The sequence below is a fragment of the Corythoichthys intestinalis genome, chromosome 19, assembly GCF_030265065.1.
Source record: "Corythoichthys intestinalis isolate RoL2023-P3 chromosome 19, ASM3026506v1, whole genome shotgun sequence".
Lineage (NCBI taxonomy): Eukaryota > Metazoa > Chordata > Actinopteri > Syngnathiformes > Syngnathidae > Corythoichthys > Corythoichthys intestinalis.
Window position 1 is genome coordinate 1,927,990 of NC_080413.1, and position 26,261 is coordinate 1,954,250.

Here is a 26,261-nt window from a genome sequence, read left to right on the forward strand (position 1 = left end):
CTTCCAAAATGCATGCGTGTGACTGCAAATGTGATCTGTCTTTTTGTCTAATTGCGTCCTTCTGTCACGACTAGCAGGGGGAAGGCGTCCGGGACGCTCCCGACACGTCGCCCTGACCGGCGCGCAAAGGTCGCACGGCTCCTAATGCCCGGGAGGGAGCGACCTCGCCTCCGAGGACGAACGGACGGATGCCTGGCCGGCCGACGGGAATCGAGACTCCGCGTCAGGCTGCGTCCTCCGGATGATGTCGATGACGACGACGACTCTTACGTGACTGTCTAATCACCAGCATTTTTCTACTTTGGAACTCCTGCCATTGATGTTGCTAAACGTCCAATCCATTTAAGTTTAAATGGATTGGACGTCTTACTAGTGACAAACTCATTGTTAAGAATGTGCATCTTGGCCAGTGGAACTTTTTTAGGCTGCCATAGATGGTATGAGACGTCTAATCAAATTTGAAGTGGGACAATTGGCAGTGAATCAACATTTTTGCTGTCAGTCCTCCCACTTAAAATTGGACATCTGTGATTTGGAGTGCTAATGAAGTTTTTAAGAGCGATGTGACTGGTGCTGACATTGGTGGGGGAAAAAAATCCAGATTGTACAAAATGCTTTGGATTTCTTTGTTTGCAAGTGAAGTATTTTGTATTGTACACTGACTTATTTTTCTAATAAACTTGGGAAAGTTTATTACCCTTTACCAAGAAAGGAGGAACGTGGGTAAAGCTAACTTTTGGGGGACCCTATAGTTCCGTGTGAAACATTTTCTAGTGTCGTGTGAAAATTTTGTATGGAAGTATAAAAACATGACGTCAGGTGTTGGGATAGTCGTGTGAAATTTTTTTCAGTGTCGTGTGAAAATTTTTGGAAGTAGGAAGCATGACAACAGAGACCACTAAAGTATGCTTTACCTCAAAAAGTTCATCCCGTTGATTTTAAGTGTCACCTATGGGTTGCCATGTTTTTGTTTGGAAAAAAAAAAAAGACATATTTTGAAACGGCGTTCCAGCGGAAGCCGGAAGAGTGGAATCGGATTAAGCTGGCAAAACAAACCTTACGAACAATTCCGTCTTGTGTCACTCGTTCGTCGACTTTCGTCATGTTTCGGTGACGCTAACGATGGCCGTGTTTCCGGTTTTGTCGTGAGCAAAGCCGACAGACGGCGGAAAGTTAGCCTGCTTTGGAATTTCGGCGGCCAAGATGGAAGGCGGCGGCGTCTCGGCTTTATGGCGAAGAACCGGGCTGCCAGCGCTTTGCTTTCGGGCTCGTCAGTATCCGCTCATCTGCTGCCTGCTCGCCGCCATGTTGGCCGCCTCCGTCCTGCTCCTGCTCAACAGGTCAGCGCCGTCTCGGTTCGAGTGGATGAGACGTACTTCGCCGTCAATGGCAGCTTCAGTGAAAGTTTTGTTGACGTGTTCTCTTAGTGGCGCCTTTTCATATGGGTCACTTCAAATCTTAGAGCGGTACACCAAAATTAAAGCCGTCATTTCAAGTTTTTATTGTGTTGTAGTAAAAAAGGCTAGTAGAAAACTATCAAAGACAAAGCCTACTGATAAATTTTGGTTAATTGTGTTATATTTCATCTGACTAATGATATCACGTGAATAGAAATGCATAAGTGATGCTACAACAATCGAATGCCCGGCCAGTAGGATGGACAACAAATTTATAAGCCCGGCCACCCCTTGGTGGCGCCATTGCTCTTAGTTTGGTATAACTGTACTCAAAGGAGAAGTTCAGAATTTTTGACATTTGGTTCAATTAGTCGGTGGAGTTGATCTCATCAAATTCCGTGCAGTTTATTAGTTATTTGCCTGGATGGGTAGAGTAGCCAAAATTGTACTCAAGTAAGAGTAGCGTTACTTCAAAATGATATCGCTAATGTATAAGTAGTCATCCAAGTAATTTGCTCAAGTACAAGTAAAAAAATATATGAAAAAAAATCAAGTAACATTGTGAGTAACTGCTTACAATGTTTGTTTTTTTTCTCAGCACAAAGTTATCTGTATACGCCATTTTTTGTTTAACTTTGTTTTTAGTTAACAAAACATTAGAACACAAGAACACAAAACAATCCTCGACAACGTCATCAATATTATACATAAGACATATATACATCAGGACAAACATATTAGACCTGGTCAGTGAAAAGCAGATACATTTGCATATGACACATAAATACAGCATGTTCTGGGTTTCTCTTCAAGAAGATAAGTACTCTTCAATAGGCCTCCATCTTTTGGTGTAAAGAAATCAACTGTCGGAGCAATTATTAGAAAATGGAAGACATACAAGACCACTGATAATCTCCCTTGATCGGGGGCTCCATGCAAGATCTCACCCCGTGGCGTCAAAATGATAAGAACGGTGAGTAAAAATCCCAGAACCACACAGAGGGACCTAGTGAATGACCTACAGAGAGCTGGGACCACAGTAACAAAGGCTACTATCAGTAACACAATGCCCCGCCAGGGACTCAAATCCTGCACTGCCAGACCTGTCCCCCTGCTGAAGCCAGTACACGTCCAGGCCCGTCTGCGGTTCGCTAGAGAGCATTTGGAGGATCCAGAAGAGGACTGGGAGAATGTGTTATGGTCAGATGAAACCAAAATAGAACTTTTTGGTAGAAACACAGGTTCTCGTGTTTGGAGGAGAAAGAATACTGAATTGCATCCGAAGAACACCATACCCACTATGAAGCATGGGGGTGGAAGCATCATGCTTTGGGGCTGTTTTTCTGCAAAGGGACCAGGACGACTGATCTGTGTAAAGGAACGAATGAATGGGGCCATGTATCGAGAGATTTTGATCGAAAATCTCCTTCCGTCAGCAAGGGCATTGAAGATGAGACGTGGCTGGGTCTTTCACCATGACAATGATCCCAAACACATAGCCAGGGCAACAAAAGAGTGGCTTCATAAGAAGCATTTCAAGGTCCTGGAGTGGCCTAGCCAGTCTCCAGATCTCAACCCCATAGAAAATCTGGAGGGAGCCGAAAGTTCGTGTTGCTCTACGACAGCCCCAAAACATCACTGCTCTAGAGGAGATCTGCATGGAGGAATTGGCCAAAATACCAGCAACAGTGTGTGAAAAGCTTGTGAAGAGTTACAGAAAACGTTTGGCCTCCGTTATTGCCAACAAAGGGTACATAACAGAGTGTTGAGATGAACTTTTGGTATTGACCAAATACTTATTTTCCACCATGATTTGCAAATAAATTCTTTAAAAATCAAACAATGTGATTTTCTGGGTTTTTTGTCCACATTGTGCCTCTCATGGTTGAGGTTTACCCATGTTGACAATTACAGGCCTCTCTAATATTTTCAAGTGGGAGAACTTGCACAATTAGTGGTTGACTAAATACTTATTTGCCCCACTGTATTTTAGAAACCAATCATCAATTTTTGGATTGTGAATTGTTGAGGAAGCAGATGATGTGATTTGCAGGTACATCCACGTCCTGATGGGGTTGTGGTCCTTGGCGGCGGGCGCGCTCACCTTTTACTGGACTCTGGAACCAGACTCGCTGCTGCCCAACGTCTTGTTCGCTACTCAGTCTCCAAGCAAAGTGAGTCTACCAGAGACGTTGACCCCGGGCTGAGCGTGTTGTTGATCGCGACCTGACCGCATGACATCTCGTGACAGGGGCAGGAGTTGTTTTCTTTGGGTGGCAGCTGCGCCGTCTGCGGGAAGGTCAAGTGCAAGCGCCATCGGTACATTCGCGGTCGGCATCCGTTTCATTGAACAAGTCTTAAGTTGTGTTTACTTTGTCCAGTCCGACATTGCTGCTGGAGAACTTCCAGCCGTGGTTGGGACTTCATGTTCACTCCAAGGTGGACGCTGCCATTGCAGAGGTATGCGCTCGACCGTCCTGGAATTTGTGCGCCTTCATCAGGAGCTCCCTTTTTGCCCGAAGGTGTTCGAGCTAGTCCTGGAGAACTTTGTGTATCCGTGGTACCGGTGAGTCGCTCGTCATTCTTCGTCGTCCTCGGTCTCTCCGGTCGACGTGACCCTCCGACTCCTCAGGGACATCACGGACGACGAGGCGTGCGTGGACCAACTCCGTTTGAGTTTCCGCTACATGGCGTCCGCGTTGGTGCGCCGGGCTCAGAAGGTGTCGCCGCCGGCCGTCCCTGTATCTGTTTCCCGGTGAGTGATGGCTGAATCTGTCTCCAGGTGGACCTCCCCGGCGCTTTCGCGGGTCGCGTGATGAAAGCCGCCGTCAAGCACGTGGAGGTTCTCGCCAGGGCTCGCGCTCGAGGTGAGAAGCTTTCCGCCGCCGTCGCTCACGTTTTTAACGAGGGCCAGATTGAGGCCCCGATACGGTCAGTCTGCCCAGGTGTGACGCTGCAGCAGGCGGCTCTGGAGGAATACGGCGCCGACCTCCACGTGGCCACGCGTTGCCGGCGGGACGAGCTGCTCTACCTCCGCAAACTCAGCGAGATGCTCTTCCCATACTTGATGCCCCCGAAAGCTACGGAGTGCAGGTACCGCAGCTCACGTACGGGTCACTAAGGTTCTTAAGATAAAATGGTATGAAAAAGTATTTGAACCTTTTGGAATTTCTCACATTTCTGCATAAAATCACCATCAAATGTGATTTGATCTTTGTCAAAATCACACAGATGAAAATACAGTGTCTGCTTTAACTAAAACCACCCAAACGTTTATAGGTTTTCATATTTTTATGAGGATAGCATGCAAACAATGACAGAAGGGGGAAAAATAAGTAAGAGAACCCTATGCCTCAGGAGACTTAAAGAGCAATTGAAACCAATTTTTACCTAACAATTTAAGTCAGGTGTGTGCCCAATCACTGATGAGTGGTTTAAAGCTTCCCTACCCACTATAAAACGCACACCTAGTCTTTATGAGAAGCACTGTCTAATGTGCATCATGGCTCGGTCAAAAGAACTGTTTGAAGACCTGCGATCAAGGATTGTTGATTTGTATAAAGCTGGGAAAGGATACAAAACCATTTCTAAAAGTCTGGATGTTCATCCATCGACAGTCAGAGAAGTTGTCTAGAAATCGAGACAGTTTGACACTGTTGATTTTCTCCCAATGAGTGGCCGTCCACCAAAGATGACACCAAGAGTTCAGTGCAGAATACTCAGAGAGCTAAAAAAGAACCCTCCAGTGCCTGCTAAGGACTTACAGAAATAACTGACACAGTTAAATATCTCTGTGCACACATCAACTATGGCCAAGAATGGTGTTCATGGCAGAAAGCCACTGCTGTCTAAAAAAACATTGTTGCTTGTTTATGTTGCAAAAAGGTACTTGGACAGAAGTTTTGGCAAAATATTTTCTGGACTGATGAAACCAAAGTTGAATTGTTTGGGAGTAATGCACAACGTCATGTGTGGAGGGAAAAATGGAACAGCTCACTAACATCAACACCTCATCTTCACCGTGAAGCATGTTGGAGGGAGTGTCATGATTTGGGGCTGTTTTGCTGCCTCAGGGCTTGGACAACTTGAAATCATTAATGGAAGAATGAATTTAAAAGTTTATCAGGATGTTTTGCCGGAAAACCTTTGGCGATCTGTCAGATAGTTGAAGCTAAAAAGAGGATGGATGCTGCTACAAACACTGAAGTAAATCAACTTCAGAATGGTTTCAGAAGAACAAAATACACGTTCTGGAGTGGCCAAGTCAAAGTACAGACTTGAACCCCATTGAGATGCTGTGGCATGATCTAAAGACAGCGATTCATGCCAGACATCCCAGGAATCTGTCTGAACTACAGCAGTTTTGTAGAAAAGAATGGGCTGAGATTAGTCCTGATCTGACACTGCAGGACGCGTCTGGTTGAAGTTAATGCTGCCAAAGGAGTGTGAGGGGGGCACAAAATATGAAATGTGACGGTTTACTTACTTATTTATTTTTCCCCCTTCTGTCATTGTATGCATGCTATCCTCATTAAAATATGAAAAGCTATAAATGTTTGGGTGGTTATAGTCAAAGCAGACACTTTTTTTTCATCTGTGTGATTTTGACAAAGATGTACGAAATTCCAAAAGGTTTAGATACTTTTTCATACCACTGTATAAGCTAGTAATAAGCATCTGGGGCAAAAACGGTTCGATTGTCTCCAAGCGCAAGGTCACGAGCGTGTGTTGCGCGCAGGTCGCTGGCGCTGCTACTACGGGAGGTGATGTCTGGTTCCGTCATGCTGCCCGCCATGGACTTCGCGGCCGACCCAGTGAGTCCGGTACCAGTCAGCTGACTGTGTCCGACTTATTGAAGCCAATAAAACCCATATTGCTATTTCAGGACACTGTCAACTTGATGGTGTTGAAGTTTGTCGACAACACCCCGGTAAGTTTAAGCCAGTGCTTCTCATTTATTTTCTGTTACGCCCCCCCCCCCCCCCCCCAAGGAAGACGTAAATGTTTCGTGCCCCCCCAAAACTCTCTGCCGCCACTGTAAATAGTATCATTTGTCTGTAATATTTCTATTATAACTACGCCTCTGCCTAACATTGTGTCCTTTTTTTTATTAAAGAAAATAAAAGTAACATAGATCAACTTATAATAAAGTATAATTTTATTAACATTGTTTTGTTTGTAACAGAAAAGACTTAAAGCGCATCAATTTGCCTGAATTAAAAAAAAGTCACATCCAAACTGTAAAAATACAGTGCCCTCCATAATTATTGGCACCCCTGGTTAAGATGTGTTCTTTAGCTTCTAATAATTTTTTTTATTCAAATAATATGGGACCTTAATGGAAAAAAAGAGAAAAATCCAACCTTCAATACAAGTGCATTTATTCAGTGGGGAAAAAATCCCACATAAAGAAATAATTATTTGACATCAAATAATGTGTGTCATAATTATTAGCACCCCTGGTGTTAATATTTTGTACAACCCCCTTTGGCCAACAAAACAGCACCTAATCTTCTCCTATAATGTTTCACAAGCCTGATTTTGTGTCTGGTGAACCATTTCTGTGTAGATTTGGCCATATATTTAGGTTGTCTTGCTGAAAGACCCAGTGACGACCCATCTTAAGCTTTCGGGCAGAGGGCAACGGATTTTGATCTAAAATGTCCTGGTATTTCAAAGCATTCATGATGCCATGCACCCTAACAAGATTCCCAGGGCCTTTGGAAGCGAAACAGTCGTACACTCTTTTATTATTTCTCCATCAGAGCTTCTTATGTTTGGCCAACAGCCATGACACTGAGTGAGCACTCTGTTGCAATTTATTGTTGTGTTGCAGATTTAACAATAACCTTCCTTGACTCTTGATATCACTGCTTCGTCCTGTTAATTTCTTGCCTTCTCCGTTCTGATTTAGAAGGAAACTTCAAAAGAGCTGTGCTCTTTAACATAATGGCATTTCACATTTTCCCTTTTTATCAGAGCAGCTATCTTGAAGCATATTAAGCACATAGGTTTGGTATTTGCATTTGGTAATATGGACGCATATTTGTTAGTCTATTCCTCATTGAAACGGCGAGTTTCATTGTCCACTTTTCTTCTCTTGGTCAACTTCAGAATGCAATTTTGTTAGTTTCGGTCTTCTACTGGTAGCATGTAACAGATTGCAAAGTGCCGGGTGCGACTCGTCTTTCACACAGCTGCAATCCGTCCACTCAAGCTAGCTAGCAGCATGCAGGCTCTCTCAGCCAATCATCGTTGTCTTAGAGATGACAACAGAAGTGGGAACATGGATGATATTTGACTATAAATGAAACAGAATTTAGCGATAGATCTGCGATTCATACAAATAATATATGTTAAAAATTTGTTTTGTTTTTTTCTTTGAAAAGTGTCGTTTGCTCTGGGTCCGCCGAGAGGCGTGCCACGGTCCGGTCGTGGATCGCGGTCTGCTAATTGAGGACCCCGGATCTAGGCGCTATCCCGGAACTAATGCTAGTTCCGGCTCGGTGGAAAAGGACCATTAGGGTCTCACTTTAAACGAAAACAGTGGCGAGTTTTGAGAGATGCGAGACTAACGCGTTTGTGTTCACAGCCCGAAGCCGCCACCGAAGCGCCATCCGCCTGTGTTCCTTTCCTGCACAAATACGCAGACCGCAGCGGCGACAAGCCCTCCGTGAGTACTCGCCGGCCGACTTCTGTCGGCGCGAGACTGAAACGCCGGCCGCGTTTCGGCCCGCAGGTTCTCAAGTTGGAGCTGAAGGAGATCCGAGAGCAGCAGGACCTTCTGTTCCGCTTCATCAACTTCCTGAAGCAGGAGGGCGCCGTGCACGTGCTTCAGTTCTGCCTGGCCGCGGGTAAGTAAGGCCGCCCCTCGACGTCGAGCCTCGCCACGCCGACACGACGCTCATTCTCCTCCAGAGGAGCTCAACGACAAGATCTTGAGGCCGGAGCTGTGCGACTCGGAGCTGCGGCGTCTGCATGGCGAGGTGGCGCACATCTACCGGACGTACTGCGCGGACGACAGCGTGGACAAGATCAATTTAGACGGCTCCATTGTCGAAGATATCAGAAACGGTAAACCTGACGGGCGATTGGTTCCAACCGCTCGGAAATGATACGAGCCTTTCCTTCGCCGTCAGTTGCCTTGGGCCCGTACCAGGCGGTGATCAAGCTGCAGACGTCCCGCTGCCTTTTCGAAGCCTACGAGCATGTCCTGTCTCTCCTGGAGAATGTCTTTACGCCCATGTTCTGCCACAGCGACGAGGTGAGGCGCCGCCTCGTCTTCACCGGTCCCAACCAGAAGCTGACCCGGCGGGCACGCTCAGTATTTCAGACACCTGCTGAAAGGAGCCGAGTCGCCGTCCAGGAGTTCGCGCTCGGGCAGGTGGGTCGCCGTCTCCTATAGCGGTCCGCGGGGGTATCTTCAACCCGCGCATTCGCCACCCCCAGGAACACCTCCAAGCGCGGCGAGTCCTTTCGGATCGGTAGGATCGGCAGTAAAATCAAAGGCGTGTTCAGGAACGCCACCGTGGACGGCGCCGTCCTGCCGCCCGGCGTCACCACCGACGATGACGCGGTGAGCTGTTTGGGTTTTTTCTGCTTACTTTTAAAACATTTGATTATTTTTAAAAGAAAGTCATTTTTAGTTAGAATTTACTGTCATACTTTTAAAAAATTTGATTATTTTTAAAAGAAAGTCATTTTTAGTTAGAATTTACTGTCATACTTTTAAAAAATTTGATTATTTTTAAAAGAAAGTCATTTTTAGTTAGAATTTACAGTCATGTGAAAAAAAAATAAGACACCCCATTAATTCAGTTCTCTATCAACAAATGTTCACAAATCAATGATCTTGTTTTCTTCACCTCTAGAAAAGAATGTGATATAATTGCAGGTAAACAACAAAAATGAACATTGTTTTACTCATGAAACCAAATATATCAACAAAAATGCATATTCTAACTGAGGAAAAAGTTAGGATACCCTACCATTGAATAGCTAGTCTTACCCCCTTTGGCTGAAATAACTTCAGTGAGACACTTTTTGTAGCCATCTACCAGTCTTTGACATCAGTCTGAAGAAAGTTTGCCCCACTCCTCTATGCAGAATACATTCAACAGTGAGATGTTTGAGGGGTTTCTTACATGTACAGCCAGTTTCAAGTCACCCCACAGCATCTCAATGAGATCAAGAGCTTTGCTTTGACTCTGCCATTCCAGGACTTTATTCCTTTTCAGCCAGTCCTTGGTGGATGTTTTGAGTCATCGTCATTTTGCAGGGCCCAGTTTCCCTTCAGCTTTAATGGTTTTTTCACGGATGTTCCTCAAGCACCCTCTGATACACGATAGAATTTATGGTGGATTCTATGATGGTGAGCTGGCCAGGTCATGCTGTAGCAAAGCATCCCCAAACCATGACACTTCCACCTCCACACTTCACAGTTGGTGTGAGGTTCTTTTCCTGGAATGCTGTATTATGTTTTCACCAATTGTCCTCTTTTCTGGTGTCCAAATAATTCCATTTTAGATTCATCTATCCAAAGAACATTATTCCAGAAGTCCCAGTCTTTGTCTACATTCACTCTGGCAAACTTCAGTCTGGACTTCATGTTCTTCTTGGAGAGCAAAGGTTTTCTCCCATGAAGGTTAAACTTGTAAAGGGTCTTTTTTGATTGTAGAGGCATGCACTTTCACATCAACAGTAGCAAGAGTGATGGCATTTTAGGGTTTTTGGAGACTTCTTTAAAGTGCCTGTGACACGAAAAAGCATGTTTATTTCATAATACACGCGGTATTTTATGCCCCTGAATGATATGGACCGCTTGGATGTGTGTGGAAGCGATCGCTATATTTATTTAGTTTTTTGAATCCCGCGCCATGAAAATGAGTGACTTCCGGCTTCGGTCTTGCATTGAGGAGGAGGGCGCTGTGACGTGTACGGTAGAAGACGTTCTCTTCACTATACTGTGTACTGTTGTGTATGAGGACGAAGGATTCAGCTGATTTTGTGGATTAATACTTTTATTTTTTGCATCACGCCAGCCAAACGGCTGCAGAAAAATCATTCTGTATGCGGGAGAGGCGTATGCGCCTTTTTGGAGTTTCAAAAGGTTCCCATTCACCGTGGATATTTACTGTGGGACCATTGGACTTACAAGGAAGTGAGTAAACATCTTGTTTTGTATTATGTCAAATACGAATACAGTGATTACAAAGTAAACACAATAAAATTCCTTTAAATAAAGGACTACTTACGTTTGATCATTGATAGGCATGTAAAAAGCTATCCTCATGCTCATTAGCAGTTAGCTGTTAGCGCGTTAGCTACACAACAACTCCAGCCACCCTCCTCCAGGGAACGAACTGTAAATTGCTCTCCGCCGGGCGGTTTGCCGATCCGCAAAGAAACTCGACAACCGGGTCGTCATGTCAAATAATCCAGGCTAGTTATGTGTGATTTTCCACTTCGAAGACTTTGAAACATCCCTCGGTTCGGGTTAGCATGTCGGCTAGCTGTCACTCCTTCTGGTCTGTTTACATTCTCCGAAGCCGGGGAAGGGAAATTACATATGTCCGATTTAGGTGTCATAAAATATCGTTCGGGAGGTGTGACAGTAAAGGTGAAGTCGACTGTTTTGACTATTATGGAGTAATTTTGCCATTTCGTCTTGAATAAATGGATTTTTATTATTTTATATTCCATTTAGCACAAGATTGTTATTTGTCATGACCATGCCATTTATTTAGCAATTGGGGAAAGTACTTGGGTAAAAAGAATATCCTGTAAAAATATTGAAGTAAAGAGACAGAAACAATGACATTTTGCCGCTCTCTTCGTCGCGTTTTCCTCATTGTGAATAGTTCCCCCTCGACGGGCTGACTGGTCCTTCTCAAGCCATTTATATAGCTATTGGGGAAAAATACTTGGATAAAAAGAATATCCTGTAAAAATATTGGGAGTAGAGAGACTGAAACAATGACATTTTGCAGCTCTCTTCGTCCCGTTTTCCTCGTTCTGAATAATTTCCCCTCAATGGGCTGAATAGTAAAATCGATGAGCCAAGTCTACCGCTGACGTCATCCACCTGTTGGGGACGCTAAAGCCCTATAATGGTAGGCGTGGCTAACCGGCAGATTAAAAGACTAATTTCTCGTCATCTGCGCTTTGCTAAATTGTTGTATATAGTCGAATCGTCTCAAAATATGATTCTAATTCACATAATAATGCCATTTAAGACTTTTTTTCTGGTGTCATATGCTCTTTAAGCATCTGTTCTTAGGGTGAACTTGCTTGGACAGCCTGATCTGAGCATGTTAGCAGTTGTTTTGAATGTCCTCCACTTGCGGACTATTTTCTGGACAGTGGAATGGATGATTTTATATTCTTTTGAAATCCCTTACCAGACTCATAAGCGTCTAAAATCTTCTATCTGAAGGCCTCAGACAGCTCCTTTGTTCTCACCATTGTGTTTTCTCTTACTTCAACAGTCAGTCACTGTTGAAAGTATTCTGCGTTGAGGAGTGGGCAAACTTTCTTCAGACCAATGTCAAAGATTGGTAGATGGCTACAAAAAGCGTCTCACTGAAGTTATTTCAGCCAAAGGTGGTAACACTAGCTATTAACTCATTCACTCCAAGCCATTTTCACCGGTGCAACCCCCTTCGCTCCCGGCCGTTTTACTGGATTTTGACTGATTTTGCAAGGCCCACAGAAAGTTCTGTTCTATTGCTATATAAACATGGAACCCACCAAAAGAAAGAATAGACTCTCTTCTTTCAGCAGAAAAAAAAGTTAATCTTTTTCTATTCTTTAGAAATCAGCATTAGAAAATAGCGTAGTTTGAGCAATTTCTGATGAAAAAACAGAGAAATTGAGCTTTTTGTGAAAGCATATATTTCAAACATAATTTTGACTTTAACACAGCTATTTTTGCTTTAGTTTCATCCCAAACATCTGAATAATGTTTTCCTTTTACAAAATAACAACAAGCAAATAGAGCTTTTGATAGCAAAGTAACAATTTATTTACACATAACTAACTGAGAGATGACGCTGTTGTGGCCGCGGCAAACTTTTCCCTCATCGCCGCCTGTCTCATAAAGATGGATTTTTTAAAAGTCTCTGCGGGGTCTGCTCGGCGAGCAGCACAGACTCAACGGCATGGTCCGCTGCACTGGTGGTCCCGGTCATTCTGCTTGGTCGTCCAGCACCTGGCATCCCTGGCGTCCTCTAGGTTGTTCTGCCCGTTTGTCCGCCGCCTGGCATCCTACACGCCATTCGGTTGTCTTCCGCCGGCGCCCCGGCCGTTCATTGCCGTTAAATCGGGTTGCGGGCCTTACCAAATGCGCCACTTCCCTCCAGCGGCCAGTTTTATTGCTTCTAAAATGGATTTTCAGCTTTGTGCTTTGGAGCTAAATTGAATCAGAACCCAGAGATGTCTCTTGTAAAAAAAAGACGTATAAATACATCTTTGGGACACTGACACAATTAAAAATAGAACGTATTTATACGTTTTTGGGAGCAAACGAGTTAAGTGGTAGGGTTTCCTAACTTTTTCCTCAGTTAGAATATGCATTTTTGTTGATATATTTGGTTTCATGAGTAAAACAATGTTCATTTTTGTTGTTTACCTGCAATTATATCATATTCTTTTCCAGAGATGAAGAAAAACGAGATCAGACATTGATATGTGAACATTTTTTGATTAATAACTGAATATATAATGGGGTGTCCTAATTTTTTCCACACGAGTGTCGTCGTACCTCCAAATCAGAAATATGCAGTTCACAGCACCACGCACTTGGTGGCGCTAAAATGCCAGCTATAATTAGAGCAAAGAAGATACTACAATAGGAAATCAATGTAGCTCAACTTCAAGGTGTAACCAAACAAGTTGAACTGTTAAAACCAATCGAAACGGTTTTAAATGTTGTCAAAATTTGATCAACCCGCCCAATGCATTTTTCTTGCGCTCCGAGTCTTTGAAAATAGCCCAATTAAATCTGGCAACGCAGCGGCCGGACACCCTGGAGGGTTTTGGCCCCACCGCTTGACTCCCGCTTGGGGATTCGTCCGCTTAGTGGCTCACGTGATGCGCCACATCTGTTTCAGGTGGAAGAGGCCACGGCGGTAACCGAGGACGCGGCGCCCGCCGCTCCCGTCTCCACGGGGGGCGGCCTAAGGAAGCTGTCTGCCTGGACCGTCACCATTCCGTACGTGGATTTGGACGACGACGACACCAAGAGGGAGAGGATTCCTGTCTTCTGCATCGATGTGGAGCGTAAAGACAGAAAGGAAGGCAAGCGCGCCGAATATGCCGCTTAAAAAAAAAGAAAAAACGATATCGAATGACAAGGAAACTAAGCCATTCTTTAAAATGTCGCTTCTTTCACAGTGGGACACGATCCCGACAGGTGGTCGGTCCACAGAAGATACCTGGAGTTCTACGTGCTGGAGTCCAAGCTGACCGAGTTTCACGGTAAGGGCTCGCTCGGTTTCCCGTCGGAACTGGCGGTAAAGTTGCCACATTGGCAGGCGCTTTCGCCGACACGCAGCTGCCCCCCAAACGCATCCTCGGCCCCAAGAACCACGAGTTTCTTACCTCCAAGAGGGAAGACTTTGAGGGCTACTTACAGGTGAGGCGACCGATCTATCGATTGATCGGCCAAGGCGATGACCGATCGACACCTTTTTTGGAGTGCAGAAGCTCCTGCGCTATCCGGAGCTGAGCAACAGTCAGCTGCTGGCCGACTTCCTGTCCCCTCACAGCGAGGAGTCGCAGTTTGCGGACAGGATACTTCCCGACGTCAACTTGGGTACGGGCGGTACCGTCGGATTTCGGCTCTCCCATTGCTTGCTCTTAAATGGAACTTTAAAGAAAATCTTTGTCCCCCCTGCAGGCAAAATTTTCAAGTCTGTTCCAGGGAAGTTGATGAAGGAGGTTGGTGTCATTTTTCCCCACGGGAACACTCGGCTAGCTAAACATGACTGCTTTTTCCAGAAAGGTCAGAATCTGGAGCCCTTTCTCCAGTCCTTTTTCAACTCCTGTGAGTCTCCCAAAGCCAAACCCGGGCGGGGGGATCTGACGGCGGTCAGCTCCGGCGCCCGCACCGACAAACGGGTAAGGACGCTCGTTTTCATTTGGTCGAGGCTGCCGGCTCATCTTCCTCGTTTTGCCGCGCAGCTCCTCAACAGAATCTTCGGGGACGGCAGCGTTGACGAGGCGGCCCTCGCCCAGAGACCGGACCGCCACGCGGAGGAGCCGGTCGGCGTGGAAGGCGCGTACGACCACGTGACGCACGTGGGTAAGCCTCAAAGGGCCCCGCTCCCACTAACGTGGAACACACACGCAACAACTAACCCTAAACCCTAACCCTAGGACGACTGGTGTTCGGCGCGCCGCATTGGTTGCATCGCTTCTTGTCGGCCGGCAGGATCCTCCTGAAGGATACCTTTGACGCCTACGTGGAGCAGTACCTGCGCAACAAGCTGGACGCCGTCCTGCAGGAGCACCGCCTCGTCTCGCTCATCACCCAGCTACGAGGTCTCTAAACAAACCACTCACAGGGGTCGACAATATAAGTAGCCCAGTGGCACGGACGTACTTTTAAAACCTTCAGGGCCACCGGAATGTTCCAACCACTCAACCACAGAAAATAATTACAGTACATCCGAAACAAATGATTATAACAATATTAGAGCTGAAACGAATACTCGAGCAACTCGAGTAACTCGAGTTGAAAAACTGATCCGAGTAATTTTATTCACCTCGAGTAATCGTTTATTTTGACACCTCTAAGCATCATGTTTTGCTCGGACTACTACTAATGCGGGACAACGCACTGATGTCACGTGCGCAGAGGACGAAGCAAAAAAATAAAACTTACATCAGCCGACGGCCACTACAAACGACGCCGACGTTGCTAAATACTAGCCCGCACGATGCTACGTTGACAGCAGGTAGCGTCTGATGAGTCTCATAGAGATCACATGTATGTTGGACTAGATGCAAAATGACAGACTCGGCTGCGTCTGTGCAGTGTTGTAAACAGCTGCCATCTTAAAGCAGTAGAGCGCTTAGCGCTAATAAATAAGATTAACGTTACTTTCACAAGCTCACGTAACGTTAGCCCTGCGGAGGGCTAGGTTTCTATTAATTATGACCACTGTCGATGCGTGGCTAACGTGTCTTACGTACAGGCTTTAACATAACATAGCGTTGTGGAGTGATGAGGGTGTAAAATAAAAACTCAATCATGCTAACTATAAATTTTAGCTCAGTAGTCATTGCTGGATAAAACACCAAGTAGCACTGGTCCCTAATATGCTCCAATGCAGCATGTACCATACATTTATTTTGAACACTGCAAAAACTCAAAATCCTATCAGGACTTACAGTTTAGACTAACTTAAAACTTAAATAGAACTTAAAAATGGCTTGACACAAATAGAAATTCAATTGAAACACGTGGGAAAAAATCCTAACTTTTAAGTGATGTGTGTTATCAAGCGTAACGGCATTTTTAGGTATATATATAAATTTTTAATAAGATCTAAAGGTTTTTTGAGTGAAAGCATTGAATTAGTCATTTTTTTTATTCTGGTTACATCTAAGATGCAATTGTTGGCTGTTTTCAACAATATACATCGAAAATAAAGACATTGATTGACTGAAAATGGTTCAAGATTAGATGAAATGTCTTGTTTTCTCATGTATATTTATAATTGCTCTTCACCTAAAAATATATTTGTTTTATCCGATTACTCTATTAATCGATAGAATTTTCAGTCGATTACTCGATTACTAAAATATTCGATAGCTGCAGCCCTAAACAATATATTTGAGAGAAAAAGCATGTTATTTTGCCTCATTCAAATCTCAATATCTGAACATTTAAATATATAAACTAAAGTGCAATCACATTCGTAGAATGGCTTCTGGTTTTTGAAATGTAAATAAACCAAACAACAACAAAATTGCAATAACTGCATTAACCATCAAAGTGAAGTTTAACTGTAACTGTAGTCTTGAAACAAATCTGAATAAGGAAAAACATTGCAATAAAATAATGCAAACTGGTTAAACTAAAAAGAGTAGTTGGGATCTGTCATGACAGAACATCGCTTCAATGATATCTGGCGCCATCTAGCGTCGTGAATGGGTATTATGTCTAGACTGCAAATATAAGACCCCCCCCTCTTTTTCAGTGTTATTTCAATGCAAAAAACAGTCTTATATTCGGGCCGATACGGTAATTAACTTTTTATCTAAAATACTCTTAAACCGGCAAATCTTGACTTGAATCTATTTTTAAATGATGAAACAGTTTTAAAACTCACATGTCGAAAGTAGACAGAGGGGAAATTATGGAATAACGGGAGCCACTTTAACGGTTGATTCACATCATTAAATTAATTGAATGTAGTTTAAGGCTGCTGATACAGAATGGGGACTTGAGTAATTTATTTACGGTTTTTAACTGTTAACTTGATACTGAAATTAGGGCTGTCAAAATTATCGCAATAACGGGCGGTAGTTAATTTTTTAATCACGTTAAAATATTTGACGCAATTAACTAGTGGTGCACGATAATTATTGGTCTGATAATTAGCGGTCCGATAATAGGAATTATGACATCATCCCTATAAATCCAATAACATTTATAATAGGACCGATAATATGTACTGTTCTGGCTTTACAGTTTACACACTTGTATGGGAAATCAGTTGACCATTTGCGGGCCACTGCTCCCACCTGCTGGTCAGAATAATTCACTGCATCCATTTTTTGTTACAGTAGTTTGGTTCAATCACTAACACATTGCGGTGTATAGCGGTATGGAGGTAGATTTGTGTCTTTATTATTCAATCAAAAAAAAAGTTGCTTCAATCAAATAAAAAAATGCTTCAATCAAAATATATATTTCCAATCGAAGAAAACGTCTCTTCAATCAAAAAAATGTGTTTGAATGCAAAAATAAATTTGAAACTCAAAAAAATATATTTGAAAACTATTTTTCTTTGATTGAAATTTTTTTTTTTTTTGATTTAAGTCAAGTTTTTTTTGATTGAAACACCATTTTTGATTGAAGTCATGTAATCTTGCGTTGGGACCACATTTTGGCTAGGACATTTGTGTCTTTATTATTCAATCAAAAATTAAGTTGCTTCAAACAAAAAATATATATTTTCAAAAGAAAAATCACTTCAATCAAAAATTTTAAAAATATTCAATTGTAGAAAAAAAGGTTTGAATGTGAAAAAATATTTGAGACTCAGAAATTCGCATTTGAACACTTTATTTTTCATTCAAACTGTTTTCTTTGATTGAAGCAATCCTTTTTGTGTTTGAACCATATAAGGGGTAGGACATTTGTGTCAAAATCATTCAATCGCAATAAAAGTTGCTTTAATCAAAAAATGATTTTTAATCAAAGAAAAAAATCATTTGCAAAAATATATTTTTTTTGAAAATATTTTTTTAAATTTGAAATATATATTTTTTTTTATTGAAGTGTCACTTTTTTTGAAAAGCAAAAAGTTTTAAACTCTTTTTTTTTCAAAGTGGAAAAAGTTTTGAACACACTTTTTTTTTTTTGAAGTGGGAAAAGTTTTGAAGGCACTTTTTTTCGATTGGATCATTTTGACACAAAGATTAAACTTCAACGCTAGTTCCGGTGTGTTTGAGTGGCAGTTGATTGGGCCAATGGCATAAAAGTATGAAGCAAGAATAATGGCCATTGGCCACCAGGTCTCCATCCAGCCATCGGAGTCTCCTGGAGTCCAAGCCGATTATAGGGCACTGGTACGGGGGTGTAACATCGGCATTTCACCGGAGTACCCGCAACGGCACACTGGTCGGACCCCGATATCACTCCCCAGGCGCGGTGGCCGGCTGTCGAGTGGACGGTCCGCGAATGACACGACACTCATTCAAAGTTGAAGTGATGGGGCTCCAGGCGTGGACGCCGGCGACTCGCCGGTAGTCCACTCTCTTACTGGGCAGGCTAGTGTCGGGCCACTCGCCGACCACTCTTGTACCGGCGCGTCGCGGACACTCCGGTTGGAACCGATTGCCAACCGTCACGTCAGGGCAGCGGGTGAAGTTCGCCGTGTTGAATCACATTAAGCAGCAGGGCACCATACTCCGGTGAAATGCCAATGTTACACCCTCGTACCAGTACCCTATAATCGGCTTGGACTCCAGGAGACTCCGATGGCTGGATGGAGACCTGGTGGCCAATGGCCATTATTCTTGCTTCATACTTTTATGCCATTGGCCCAATCAGCCGCCACTCAAACACACCGGAACTAGCGTTGAAGTCGAATCTTTGTGTCAAAATGATTCAATCGAAAAAAAGTGCCTTCAAAACTTTTCCCACTTCAAAAAAAAAGTGTGTTCAAAACTTTTCCCACTTTGAAAAAAAAAAAAAAGAGTTTAAAACTTTTTGCTTTTCAAAAAAGTGATACTTCAATAAAAAATATATATATTTCAAATAAAAAATATATATTTTAGAAAAATATATATTTTTGCAAATGATTTTTTTCTTTGATTAAAAATAGTTTTTTGATTAAAGCAACTTTTATTGCGATTGAATGATTTTGACACAAATGTCCTAACCCTAATATGGCTTGAACACAAAAAGGATTGCTTCAATCAAAGAAAACGGTTTGAATGAAAAATAAAGTGTTCAAATGCGAATTTCTGAGTCTCAAATATTTTTTCACATTCAAACCTTTTTTTCTACGATTGAATTTTTAAAAATTTTGGATTGAAGTGATTTTTCTTTTGAAAATATTTTTTTTTTGTTTGAAGCGACTTAATTTTTGATTGAATAATAAAGACACAAATGTCCTAGCAAAAATGTGGTACAAACGCAAAATGACATGACTTCAATCAAAAATGGTGTTTCAATAAAAAAAAAACTTGACTTAAATCAAAAAAAAAAATTTCAATCAAAGAAAAATAGTTTTCAAATATTTTTTTTTGAGTTTCAAATTTATTTTTGCATTCAAACACATTTTTTTTTTATTGAAGAGATGTTTTCTTTGATTGAAAATATATATTTTGATTGAAGCAACTTTTTATTTGATTGAAGCAACTTTTTTTTTGATTGAATAATAAAGACACAAATCTACCTCCATATAGCGGTAGCATTGACAGTCGTGAATGCTTTCTGTTACGTTTCCACCTCGGAAATATATGTAAGTATTTTTTGTTTACTATAACATATGGATGTGCAATATATGTTTACTTCTGTGGTGAAGGGTCATATGTACAGAACTTCATGAGTTGTGTTATAGAAACCGGCCAATGCTTTAGTAGCTCAAGCTAGTGTGCTATGCTATACATATATTAATTGTGTATATGTGTATTGTGCAGTTTGTTGTATATTGAGTATTGAATATGTGTATTTTTCTGTTGTACTTTCACAATATTAAGACAAGTGTCTTCCCATAAAATCAAGAAAAGACCAAGCCTTGTGGTTTATGGAAGTGCATTCCTTCTTAGCTGGCTGTCGGGCAGTGCAGAAGTGAAACGCACTGTTTTGTTCATGTCCTTATGAAAAATCTGATGATATCAAAGGCAAATCTATGTTGAATCCACCACTATTTTTTTTAAACCTCCACATGTTCAAAAACTCAGGTTATACATTTAAAAAATTATACATTTATTATCGGTTATCGATATCGGCTTTGAGGAGCAGGAAGTTATTGATATCAGTTTCAAAAAATGGATATCGTGCACCCCTACAATTAACGCACATGCCCCACTCAAACAGATGAAAATGACAGCACAGTGTTATGTCCACTTGGTACTTGTTTTTTGTTGCCCTCTGCTGGCGCTTGGGCGCGACTGATTTTATGCGCTTAAGCACTATGAGCATTTTGTAATTATTAGGGCTGTCAAACGATTAAAATTTTTGATCGAGTTAATCACAGCTTAAAAATTAATCGCAATTCAAACCATCTCTAAAATATGCCATATTTTTCTGTATTGTTGGAATGGAAAGATAATACACAAGACAGACAAACATTCAACATACTGTACATAAGTAATGTATTTGTTTATTATAACAAATCAAGATGGCGTTAACATTATTAACATTGTGTTAAAGCAATCCATGGATAGAAAGACTTGTAGTTCTTAAAAGATAAATGCTAGTACAAGTCATAGAAATTTTATATTAAAACCCCTCTTAATGTTTTCGTTTTAATACAATTTGTAAAATTTTCAGTCAAAAAATAAACTAGTAGCTCGCCATTGTGAATGTCAATACACAATGCTCATGGTGCTGAAACCCATAAAATCAGTAGCACCGAAGCGCCAGCAGAGGGTGACAAAACACCAAAAAACACAAGTAACAAGTGGACATGTCAGTGTGCTGTCATTTTAATCTGTTTGAGCGGGGCATGTGCGTTAATGGCGTCAAATATTTTAACGCGATTAATTTTAAAAATTAATTACCACCCGTTAACGCGATAATTTGACAGCCCTAGTAATTATTGACAACAATGACGAGCAACTAGTTTATTTTTTGATTGAAAATTTTACAAATTTTATCAAAACGAAAACATTGAGGGGTTTTAATATAAAATTTCTATAACTTGTACTAACATTTATCTTTTAAGAACTACAAGTCCTTCTATCCACGGATCGCTTTAACAGAATGTTAATAATGTTAATGCCATCTTGTTGATTTATTGTTATAATAAACACAGTACTTATGTACTGTATGTTGAATGTATATATCCGTCTTATCTTTCCATTCCAACAATAATTTACAGAAAATTATGGCATATTTTATAGATGGTTTGAATTGCGATTAATTACGATTAATTTTGAAGCTGTCATTAACTCGATTAAAAATTTTACTCGTTTGACAGCCCTAACTTAAATATTAGTTTGGTTTAGCCTGAGAGGATTTTTGAACAATTAAAAGCCGGGAGGGAGGGGGATTAACATCAATAATCGAATCGGAGCTTCTGAATCGTAATCGAATTGTTAGGTGCCCAAAGATTCCCACCTCTAGTTTTAACCACTATCTCCGAACAAATTCCAATATTTAGGAACATCACTTTCACGTGGGAAAACAATTGAATACCGCGTGATTGCACGCACGCCATTTGTCGCCGCGGTTTGGCCGATTCACCAAGGTTTTGTGTTCCCGCAGACGCCATCTTCTACGAAAGCGCGGAGGAGCGCAGCGCGGTGGCCAAGAAGGCACGGGCCGAGCTGACTTTGGAGGAGATGACGGCGTATCTGCCCGGTGAGTTTCCCGGCAACGGCGAACGGCGCGCAGAGCTGATGGTTTTGCTTGTCGTCAGACGTGGTGGGCGTGTTCGTGGGCGAGGAGGCCAAATGCGAGGGCGTCAGGCTCCTCTTTGAGGGTCTTCAGCAGCCGCTCCTCAACAAGCAGGTGAGAAACCAGTGCAGGCAAATCCCACGCCACGCCGCCTCACTTCTGCTTTCGGTGTGTTCAGATGTCCTACGTGTTGCTGGACCTGGCCGTGCTGGAGATCTTCCCTGAACTGCGTTAATAAAGACTCTCACCAAGGCTGCCGTCAGAAAAAGCATTTCCGTGCACATCGTTCGGACCAAATCAGTAGCGCGGGAAGTGGGGTGCTGCAGGATGTTAAACCGAGGCTTATTGGACCTTTTAGTTTTCAAATGTGCTCATGTGTCATTGCGCCGTCTAGCTGCAGGGATTTGTATTACAATACATGGGCGCTTTTATTTCCAATACAAAAACTCCAACACACACTGTAGGTGAAATAGAAAGCTGTCTTTATAGTACCCTAGTAGAAGTGCTTGCCAAAAGTATTGGCACCCCTGCAATTCTGTCAGATAATGCTAATTTTCTCCCAGAAAATGATTGCATTTACAAATGCTTTAGTAGTAATATCTTCATTTATTTTGCTTGCAGTGAAAAAACCCAAAAGAGAATGTCTTCATTGGCCAACTGCTCCAGGTCTTTGAGATTTGAAGGGTGCCATTTTCAGATCTCTCCACTGGTGTTCTATGAGATTTAAGTCTGGACACATTGCTGGCTACTTTAGAAGTCTCCAGTGCTTTCTATCAAGCAATTTTCTAGTGCGTTTTGAAGTGTATTTTGGGTCATTGTCCTGCTGGAAGACCCATGACCTCTAAGGGAGACACAGCTTTCTCACACTGGGCCCTGCAAAATTTGTTGGTAGTCTTCAGACTTCATAATGCCATGCACACAGTCAAGCAGTCCAGTGCCAGAGTTAGCAAAGCAACCCCAAAACATCAGGGAACCTCCACTATGTTTGACTGTGTGGACCGTGTTCTTTTCTTTGAAGGCCTCGGATTTTCCCTGTAAACTCCATGTTGATGCCTTTTCCCAAAAACCTCTACTTTTGTCTCATCTGACCAGAGAACATTCATCCAAAACATTTTTGGCTTTCTCAGGTAAGTTTTAGCAAAACTGGCTTTTGTATGTCTCTGGGTCAGAAGTGGGGTCTTCCTGGGTATCCTACTGTCAAGTTCAAATATGAATCCTTAGGTAGACATTTATAATATTACCCAAAATAAGAACGCACTCAATTTAGTTGAAAAGCTTGCAAGGAGAAGGAGGAAGCTATACAATGGATTACAAAATACAGCTTCCGCAATCGTTCTAACCAGCCCCCCTCCACCTCGCTTATTATTTGGGATAGCCCTAGCAACAGACAGGTGTCTTGCCCTAAAAGGGGAAGTGGAAGCAAGCTAGTGACACCCCTTGTAATTGTTTGGCTATGTGTGTGCATGTAGGTGGAATTATATACATGTGTGTCAGCACATTTCAGAAAAGCAAAGCTGCATCTTTTGGCTCTGTCCTTGAACAAGAGGCCTCTTCAAGTCTTCAAAACATTCCTTCTTTGTAAGCAACAATAAGCAGAAGCATTTCTTCATTGCGAGCAGCAATTGATTTCAGCAAATATATAAGAATTATCTCCTGAAATACATTTCATGAAGCAACAGCATTTGGCAAGGAATAAAATGCAAAAATACGATTTCCTAAATGTTCTAGTTTGGTTACCCAATGTCTGTGGCTTGTCCTCAAAGTTGACCTGTGGAACCTAGGCCGGTTTAAATCGGTCAGAATGACAAGGCAGTATTATCAAGAGCTAAACATGTCTATAGTTATCAATTCCAAAAATGTCTCTTACTGTATTATAGCAATCAATACTTTATTGTGAGCCTTCATTGGTAAAAGCAAATATTTAATAATTATGTTATTGCCTACCATAGAGTCCCTTTTCATTCAGACGCCGACGGATAGTACGGCTTGATACTGTTGTACCCTCGGACTGCGGGACAGCTTGAATTTGTTTGGCTGTTAGTCGTGGTTCTTTATCCACCATCCAAACGATCTTTTGTTGAAATCTTGTCAATTTTTCTTTTACATTCACATCGAAGGAGGTTAGCCACAGTGTCGTGGGCTTTACAATTATTGATGACACTGCACACGGTAGACACAGGAACATTCAGGTCTTTGGAGCTGGACTTGTAGCCTTGAGATTGCCCATGTTTCGTCACAATTTTGCTTCTAAACTCAGACAGTTATTTGATCTTTTTTCTTTTCTCCATGCTCAGTGTGGTACAAACAAGGACACAGGACAGAGGTTGAGTCAGCTTTAATCCATTTTAACTGGCTGCAAGTTAGTTATTGTCATTACCTATTATGTGCCACTGTTAAATAACAGGTGCTGTTAATTATACAAATTAGAGAAGCATCATGTAATTTTTCAAAGGGTGCCAATACTTTTGTCCGGCCCATTTTTGGAGTCTTGTGTAAAATGATTCTGATTTCATTGTTTTTCCATTCTCTTTTGTGTTTTTTTTTTTTTTTCGTTGCAAGCAAAATAAATGAAGATATTTCCACCAAAGGATTTGTAATTGCAATCATTTTGTGGGAGAAATTGAGCAATGTCTGACAGAATTGCAGCGGTGCCAATACTTTTGGCCAGCACTGTACGTCAACGATCCGGCATGCGTGTTTACTGCCATTGTGCACGCCTTGTATGAAGAAAATGTACGAGCATGTCAAATCTGGACAGAAACGGCCGTTTTTGGAAACTAAAAACGATCTTCAGCACCACCTTCTGTGCATAACTTCCAGCGCCCATGGACCAAATGGATGTTCGCTTCTGAACAAGATACTTTTTATTTCAAAATTCAATGCTATATTTGAGTTTTTTTTAATAGGCAGAATCAAGATTTGGTCTGCATGGAAATATTATAGTAAATATTATAGTCTACTTGTTGTCATGTGATCTATCAACACGTTTGGCTTTCACGTGTCGGACGGCCAAAGGTCTGTGACCATTCTCCACACGGCGACGGCCAAAAGCGGAAATTCCTGCCACAGCGCCAACATTTGTCGCTCCAGTTGCCGCAGCGTCTGTTCTAACCTGACGCGGTGTCGCCGCGCCACCGGCGCGTCTTTCGGCAGCTCCTCCGCGATCGTCAGCAGGCGCCACGCCATGTGGTACTCATCCGCGGGAAAATCGGCCACTCCGGTGTTTTCCTGTGCGCCCGGCCCACAAATGTTTGTTTTATGTTCTCTCATTTTGTAGCAGAAAATACGCGGGTCGTCCATTACCTGGACGGCGTGGCACAATCGCTCGGCCAGCTCGCTGGCCTCGGACAGAACGGCGACGAACAGGAAGGAGTTTGCCGCGCGGCTGCGCCCTAACACCACCAAGCACTCCGACAACAGATCTGCCGTCTGGAAGGAGAGGCTCGTCTTCATCGCGGCGGCCGGATCCGGTCGCGTTTTGACTCACGGGGTGCCGCGGGCCGGCGCGTCGCAGTGCGGCGATCAGATCCGTCAGCGAGGCCTCCAGGCCTTCCGCGTTGCCGGAGGAGAGGTCGGCGGCGCGAGAGCACGCCTCTAGCGCGAGCTGGCCCGCTCCGGCGGGAAGCCGGCATTCGCGGGTGGCCTCGGCCAGGGCGTCCGTGAGACCGCGCAGGGCATCCGGCAAAACGTCCCCGGGCCACGGCGCGTCCATTCGCTGGAGGGCGCACAGCAAGTGCGGAAATCTCTCGGCGGGAGGCGGAACGGGCCCGAGGAGTTCCGTTGGGACGTTGTGACCTGATGTACTAGTATTTTCGCCGACCGTTACCGGAAGACAGTGAGCACCTCCGGCTTCCTTCGCTCGGCTTGCAGTACGCTCTCGCTGTTTCAACTTCGCAGCCAAAGATTGGACGTGTTGCCGGATGCAGACACCAGCCGGCCGGCTCCTGATCACCGACACTGCCACCGCCACGGTCAATTTGGCCAAAAAAAACTCTGACACACCGTAAAAATGAAAGGGGTAGAAGCAGTAACGAGCAAGTCACAAAGGCAATTGTTTTACTTGATAACTAATTACACACACCTGCTATAATATCAAAAATACTTACAACTTTACTGAAAGCAACACTGTATTGATGTGTTGTATAAAAAGTAAAAAACAAGCATGGACTTTGCATTTAGGCTAAATGTGGTTAAAGCATCAAAATTATTATTCATTGGCAAGTTGACCTTTGAAACGGTCCAAAATGGAATGTTTTTGTCTAAGAGTTTGAAATTACCTTCATGGCATCTTTTGCTGCTCTCCATTCAACGAGCTAACGATGCTAATTCTGGTAGTTAACCCACATTGAAAGACGTCTTTTTCCCCTCCACAGTGGTGGTCAAATATTTACTACGGTTTTTTGTTCAAAAGAAGTGGAGCTTCTCATAACTTTTTTATGGGCGTCTCGTGAAAACGAAACAAATGCGCTTCACTCGTTGACTGCAATTAAGTTTCCATGATGAAACAGGCGGCAACGACGCAGTTGACTGACGTCACGTCATCGACCGCCATTTTGACC

The 26,261-nt window shown here is 42.8% G+C and overlaps 2 protein-coding genes across 2 annotated transcripts; one reads left to right on the top strand and one right to left on the bottom strand.

Annotated features, from left to right (window-relative positions):
• Positions 1 to 59: 59 nt before the first annotated feature.
• Positions 60 to 23,438, top strand: LOC130907511 (sorting nexin-14-like). The gene is made up of 27 exons (XM_057822682.1): positions 60 to 1,340; positions 3,451 to 3,571; positions 3,649 to 3,716; positions 3,779 to 3,857; positions 3,920 to 3,963; positions 4,030 to 4,117; positions 4,180 to 4,264; positions 4,334 to 4,490; positions 6,136 to 6,211; positions 6,283 to 6,327; positions 7,990 to 8,070; positions 8,137 to 8,251; positions 8,316 to 8,471; positions 8,537 to 8,661; positions 8,723 to 8,781; positions 8,847 to 8,973; positions 13,508 to 13,694; positions 13,791 to 13,874; positions 13,931 to 14,031; positions 14,100 to 14,211; positions 14,296 to 14,336; positions 14,397 to 14,516; positions 14,580 to 14,700; positions 14,775 to 14,939; positions 21,571 to 21,666; positions 21,725 to 21,816; positions 21,881 to 23,438. Exons 1-27 carry the CDS (start codon positions 1,204 to 1,206, stop codon positions 21,935 to 21,937), a joined length of 2,739 nt encoding a protein of 912 aa, XP_057678665.1. The 5' UTR covers positions 60 to 1,203; the 3' UTR covers positions 21,938 to 23,438.
• LOC130907513 (uncharacterized) lies at positions 22,270 to 26,261 on the bottom strand. The gene is made up of 4 exons (XM_057822684.1): positions 25,980 to 26,261; positions 25,190 to 25,695; positions 25,006 to 25,131; positions 22,270 to 24,930 (listed from the first exon to the last, which is right to left on the bottom strand). The coding sequence occupies exons 1-4, from the start codon at positions 26,005 to 26,007 to the stop codon at positions 24,697 to 24,699; spliced, it is 894 nt and encodes a 297-aa protein (XP_057678667.1). The 5' UTR covers positions 26,008 to 26,261; the 3' UTR covers positions 22,270 to 24,696.

What these genes read in the sequence shown, in the direction of transcription:
- LOC130907513 (XM_057822684.1), bottom strand. Translation starts at nt 26,007, where the DNA reads ATGGAGAGCAGCAAAAGATGCCATGAAG. An exon ending in CAGCAAAAGATGCCATGAAG is followed by an intron (nt 25,696 to 25,979) that starts GTAATTTCAAAC and finishes ACGGTGTGTCAG; the next exon opens with AGTTTTTTTTGGCCAAATTG. An exon ending in GCGCCGGCCCGCGGCACCCC is followed by an intron (nt 25,132 to 25,189) that starts GTGAGTCAAAAC and finishes CTCTCCTTCCAG; the next exon opens with ACGGCAGATCTGTTGTCGGA.
- LOC130907511 (XM_057822682.1), top strand. Translation starts at nt 1,204, where the DNA reads ATGGAAGGCGGCGGCGTCTCGGCTTTATGGCGAAGAACCGGGCTGCCA. An exon ending in TGGACTTCGCGGCCGACCCA is followed by an intron (nt 6,212 to 6,282) that starts GTGAGTCCGGTA and finishes TTGCTATTTCAG; the next exon opens with GACACTGTCAACTTGATGGT. An exon ending in GCAGCGGCGACAAGCCCTCC is followed by an intron (nt 8,071 to 8,136) that starts GTGAGTACTCGC and finishes TTCGGCCCGCAG; the next exon opens with GTTCTCAAGTTGGAGCTGAA.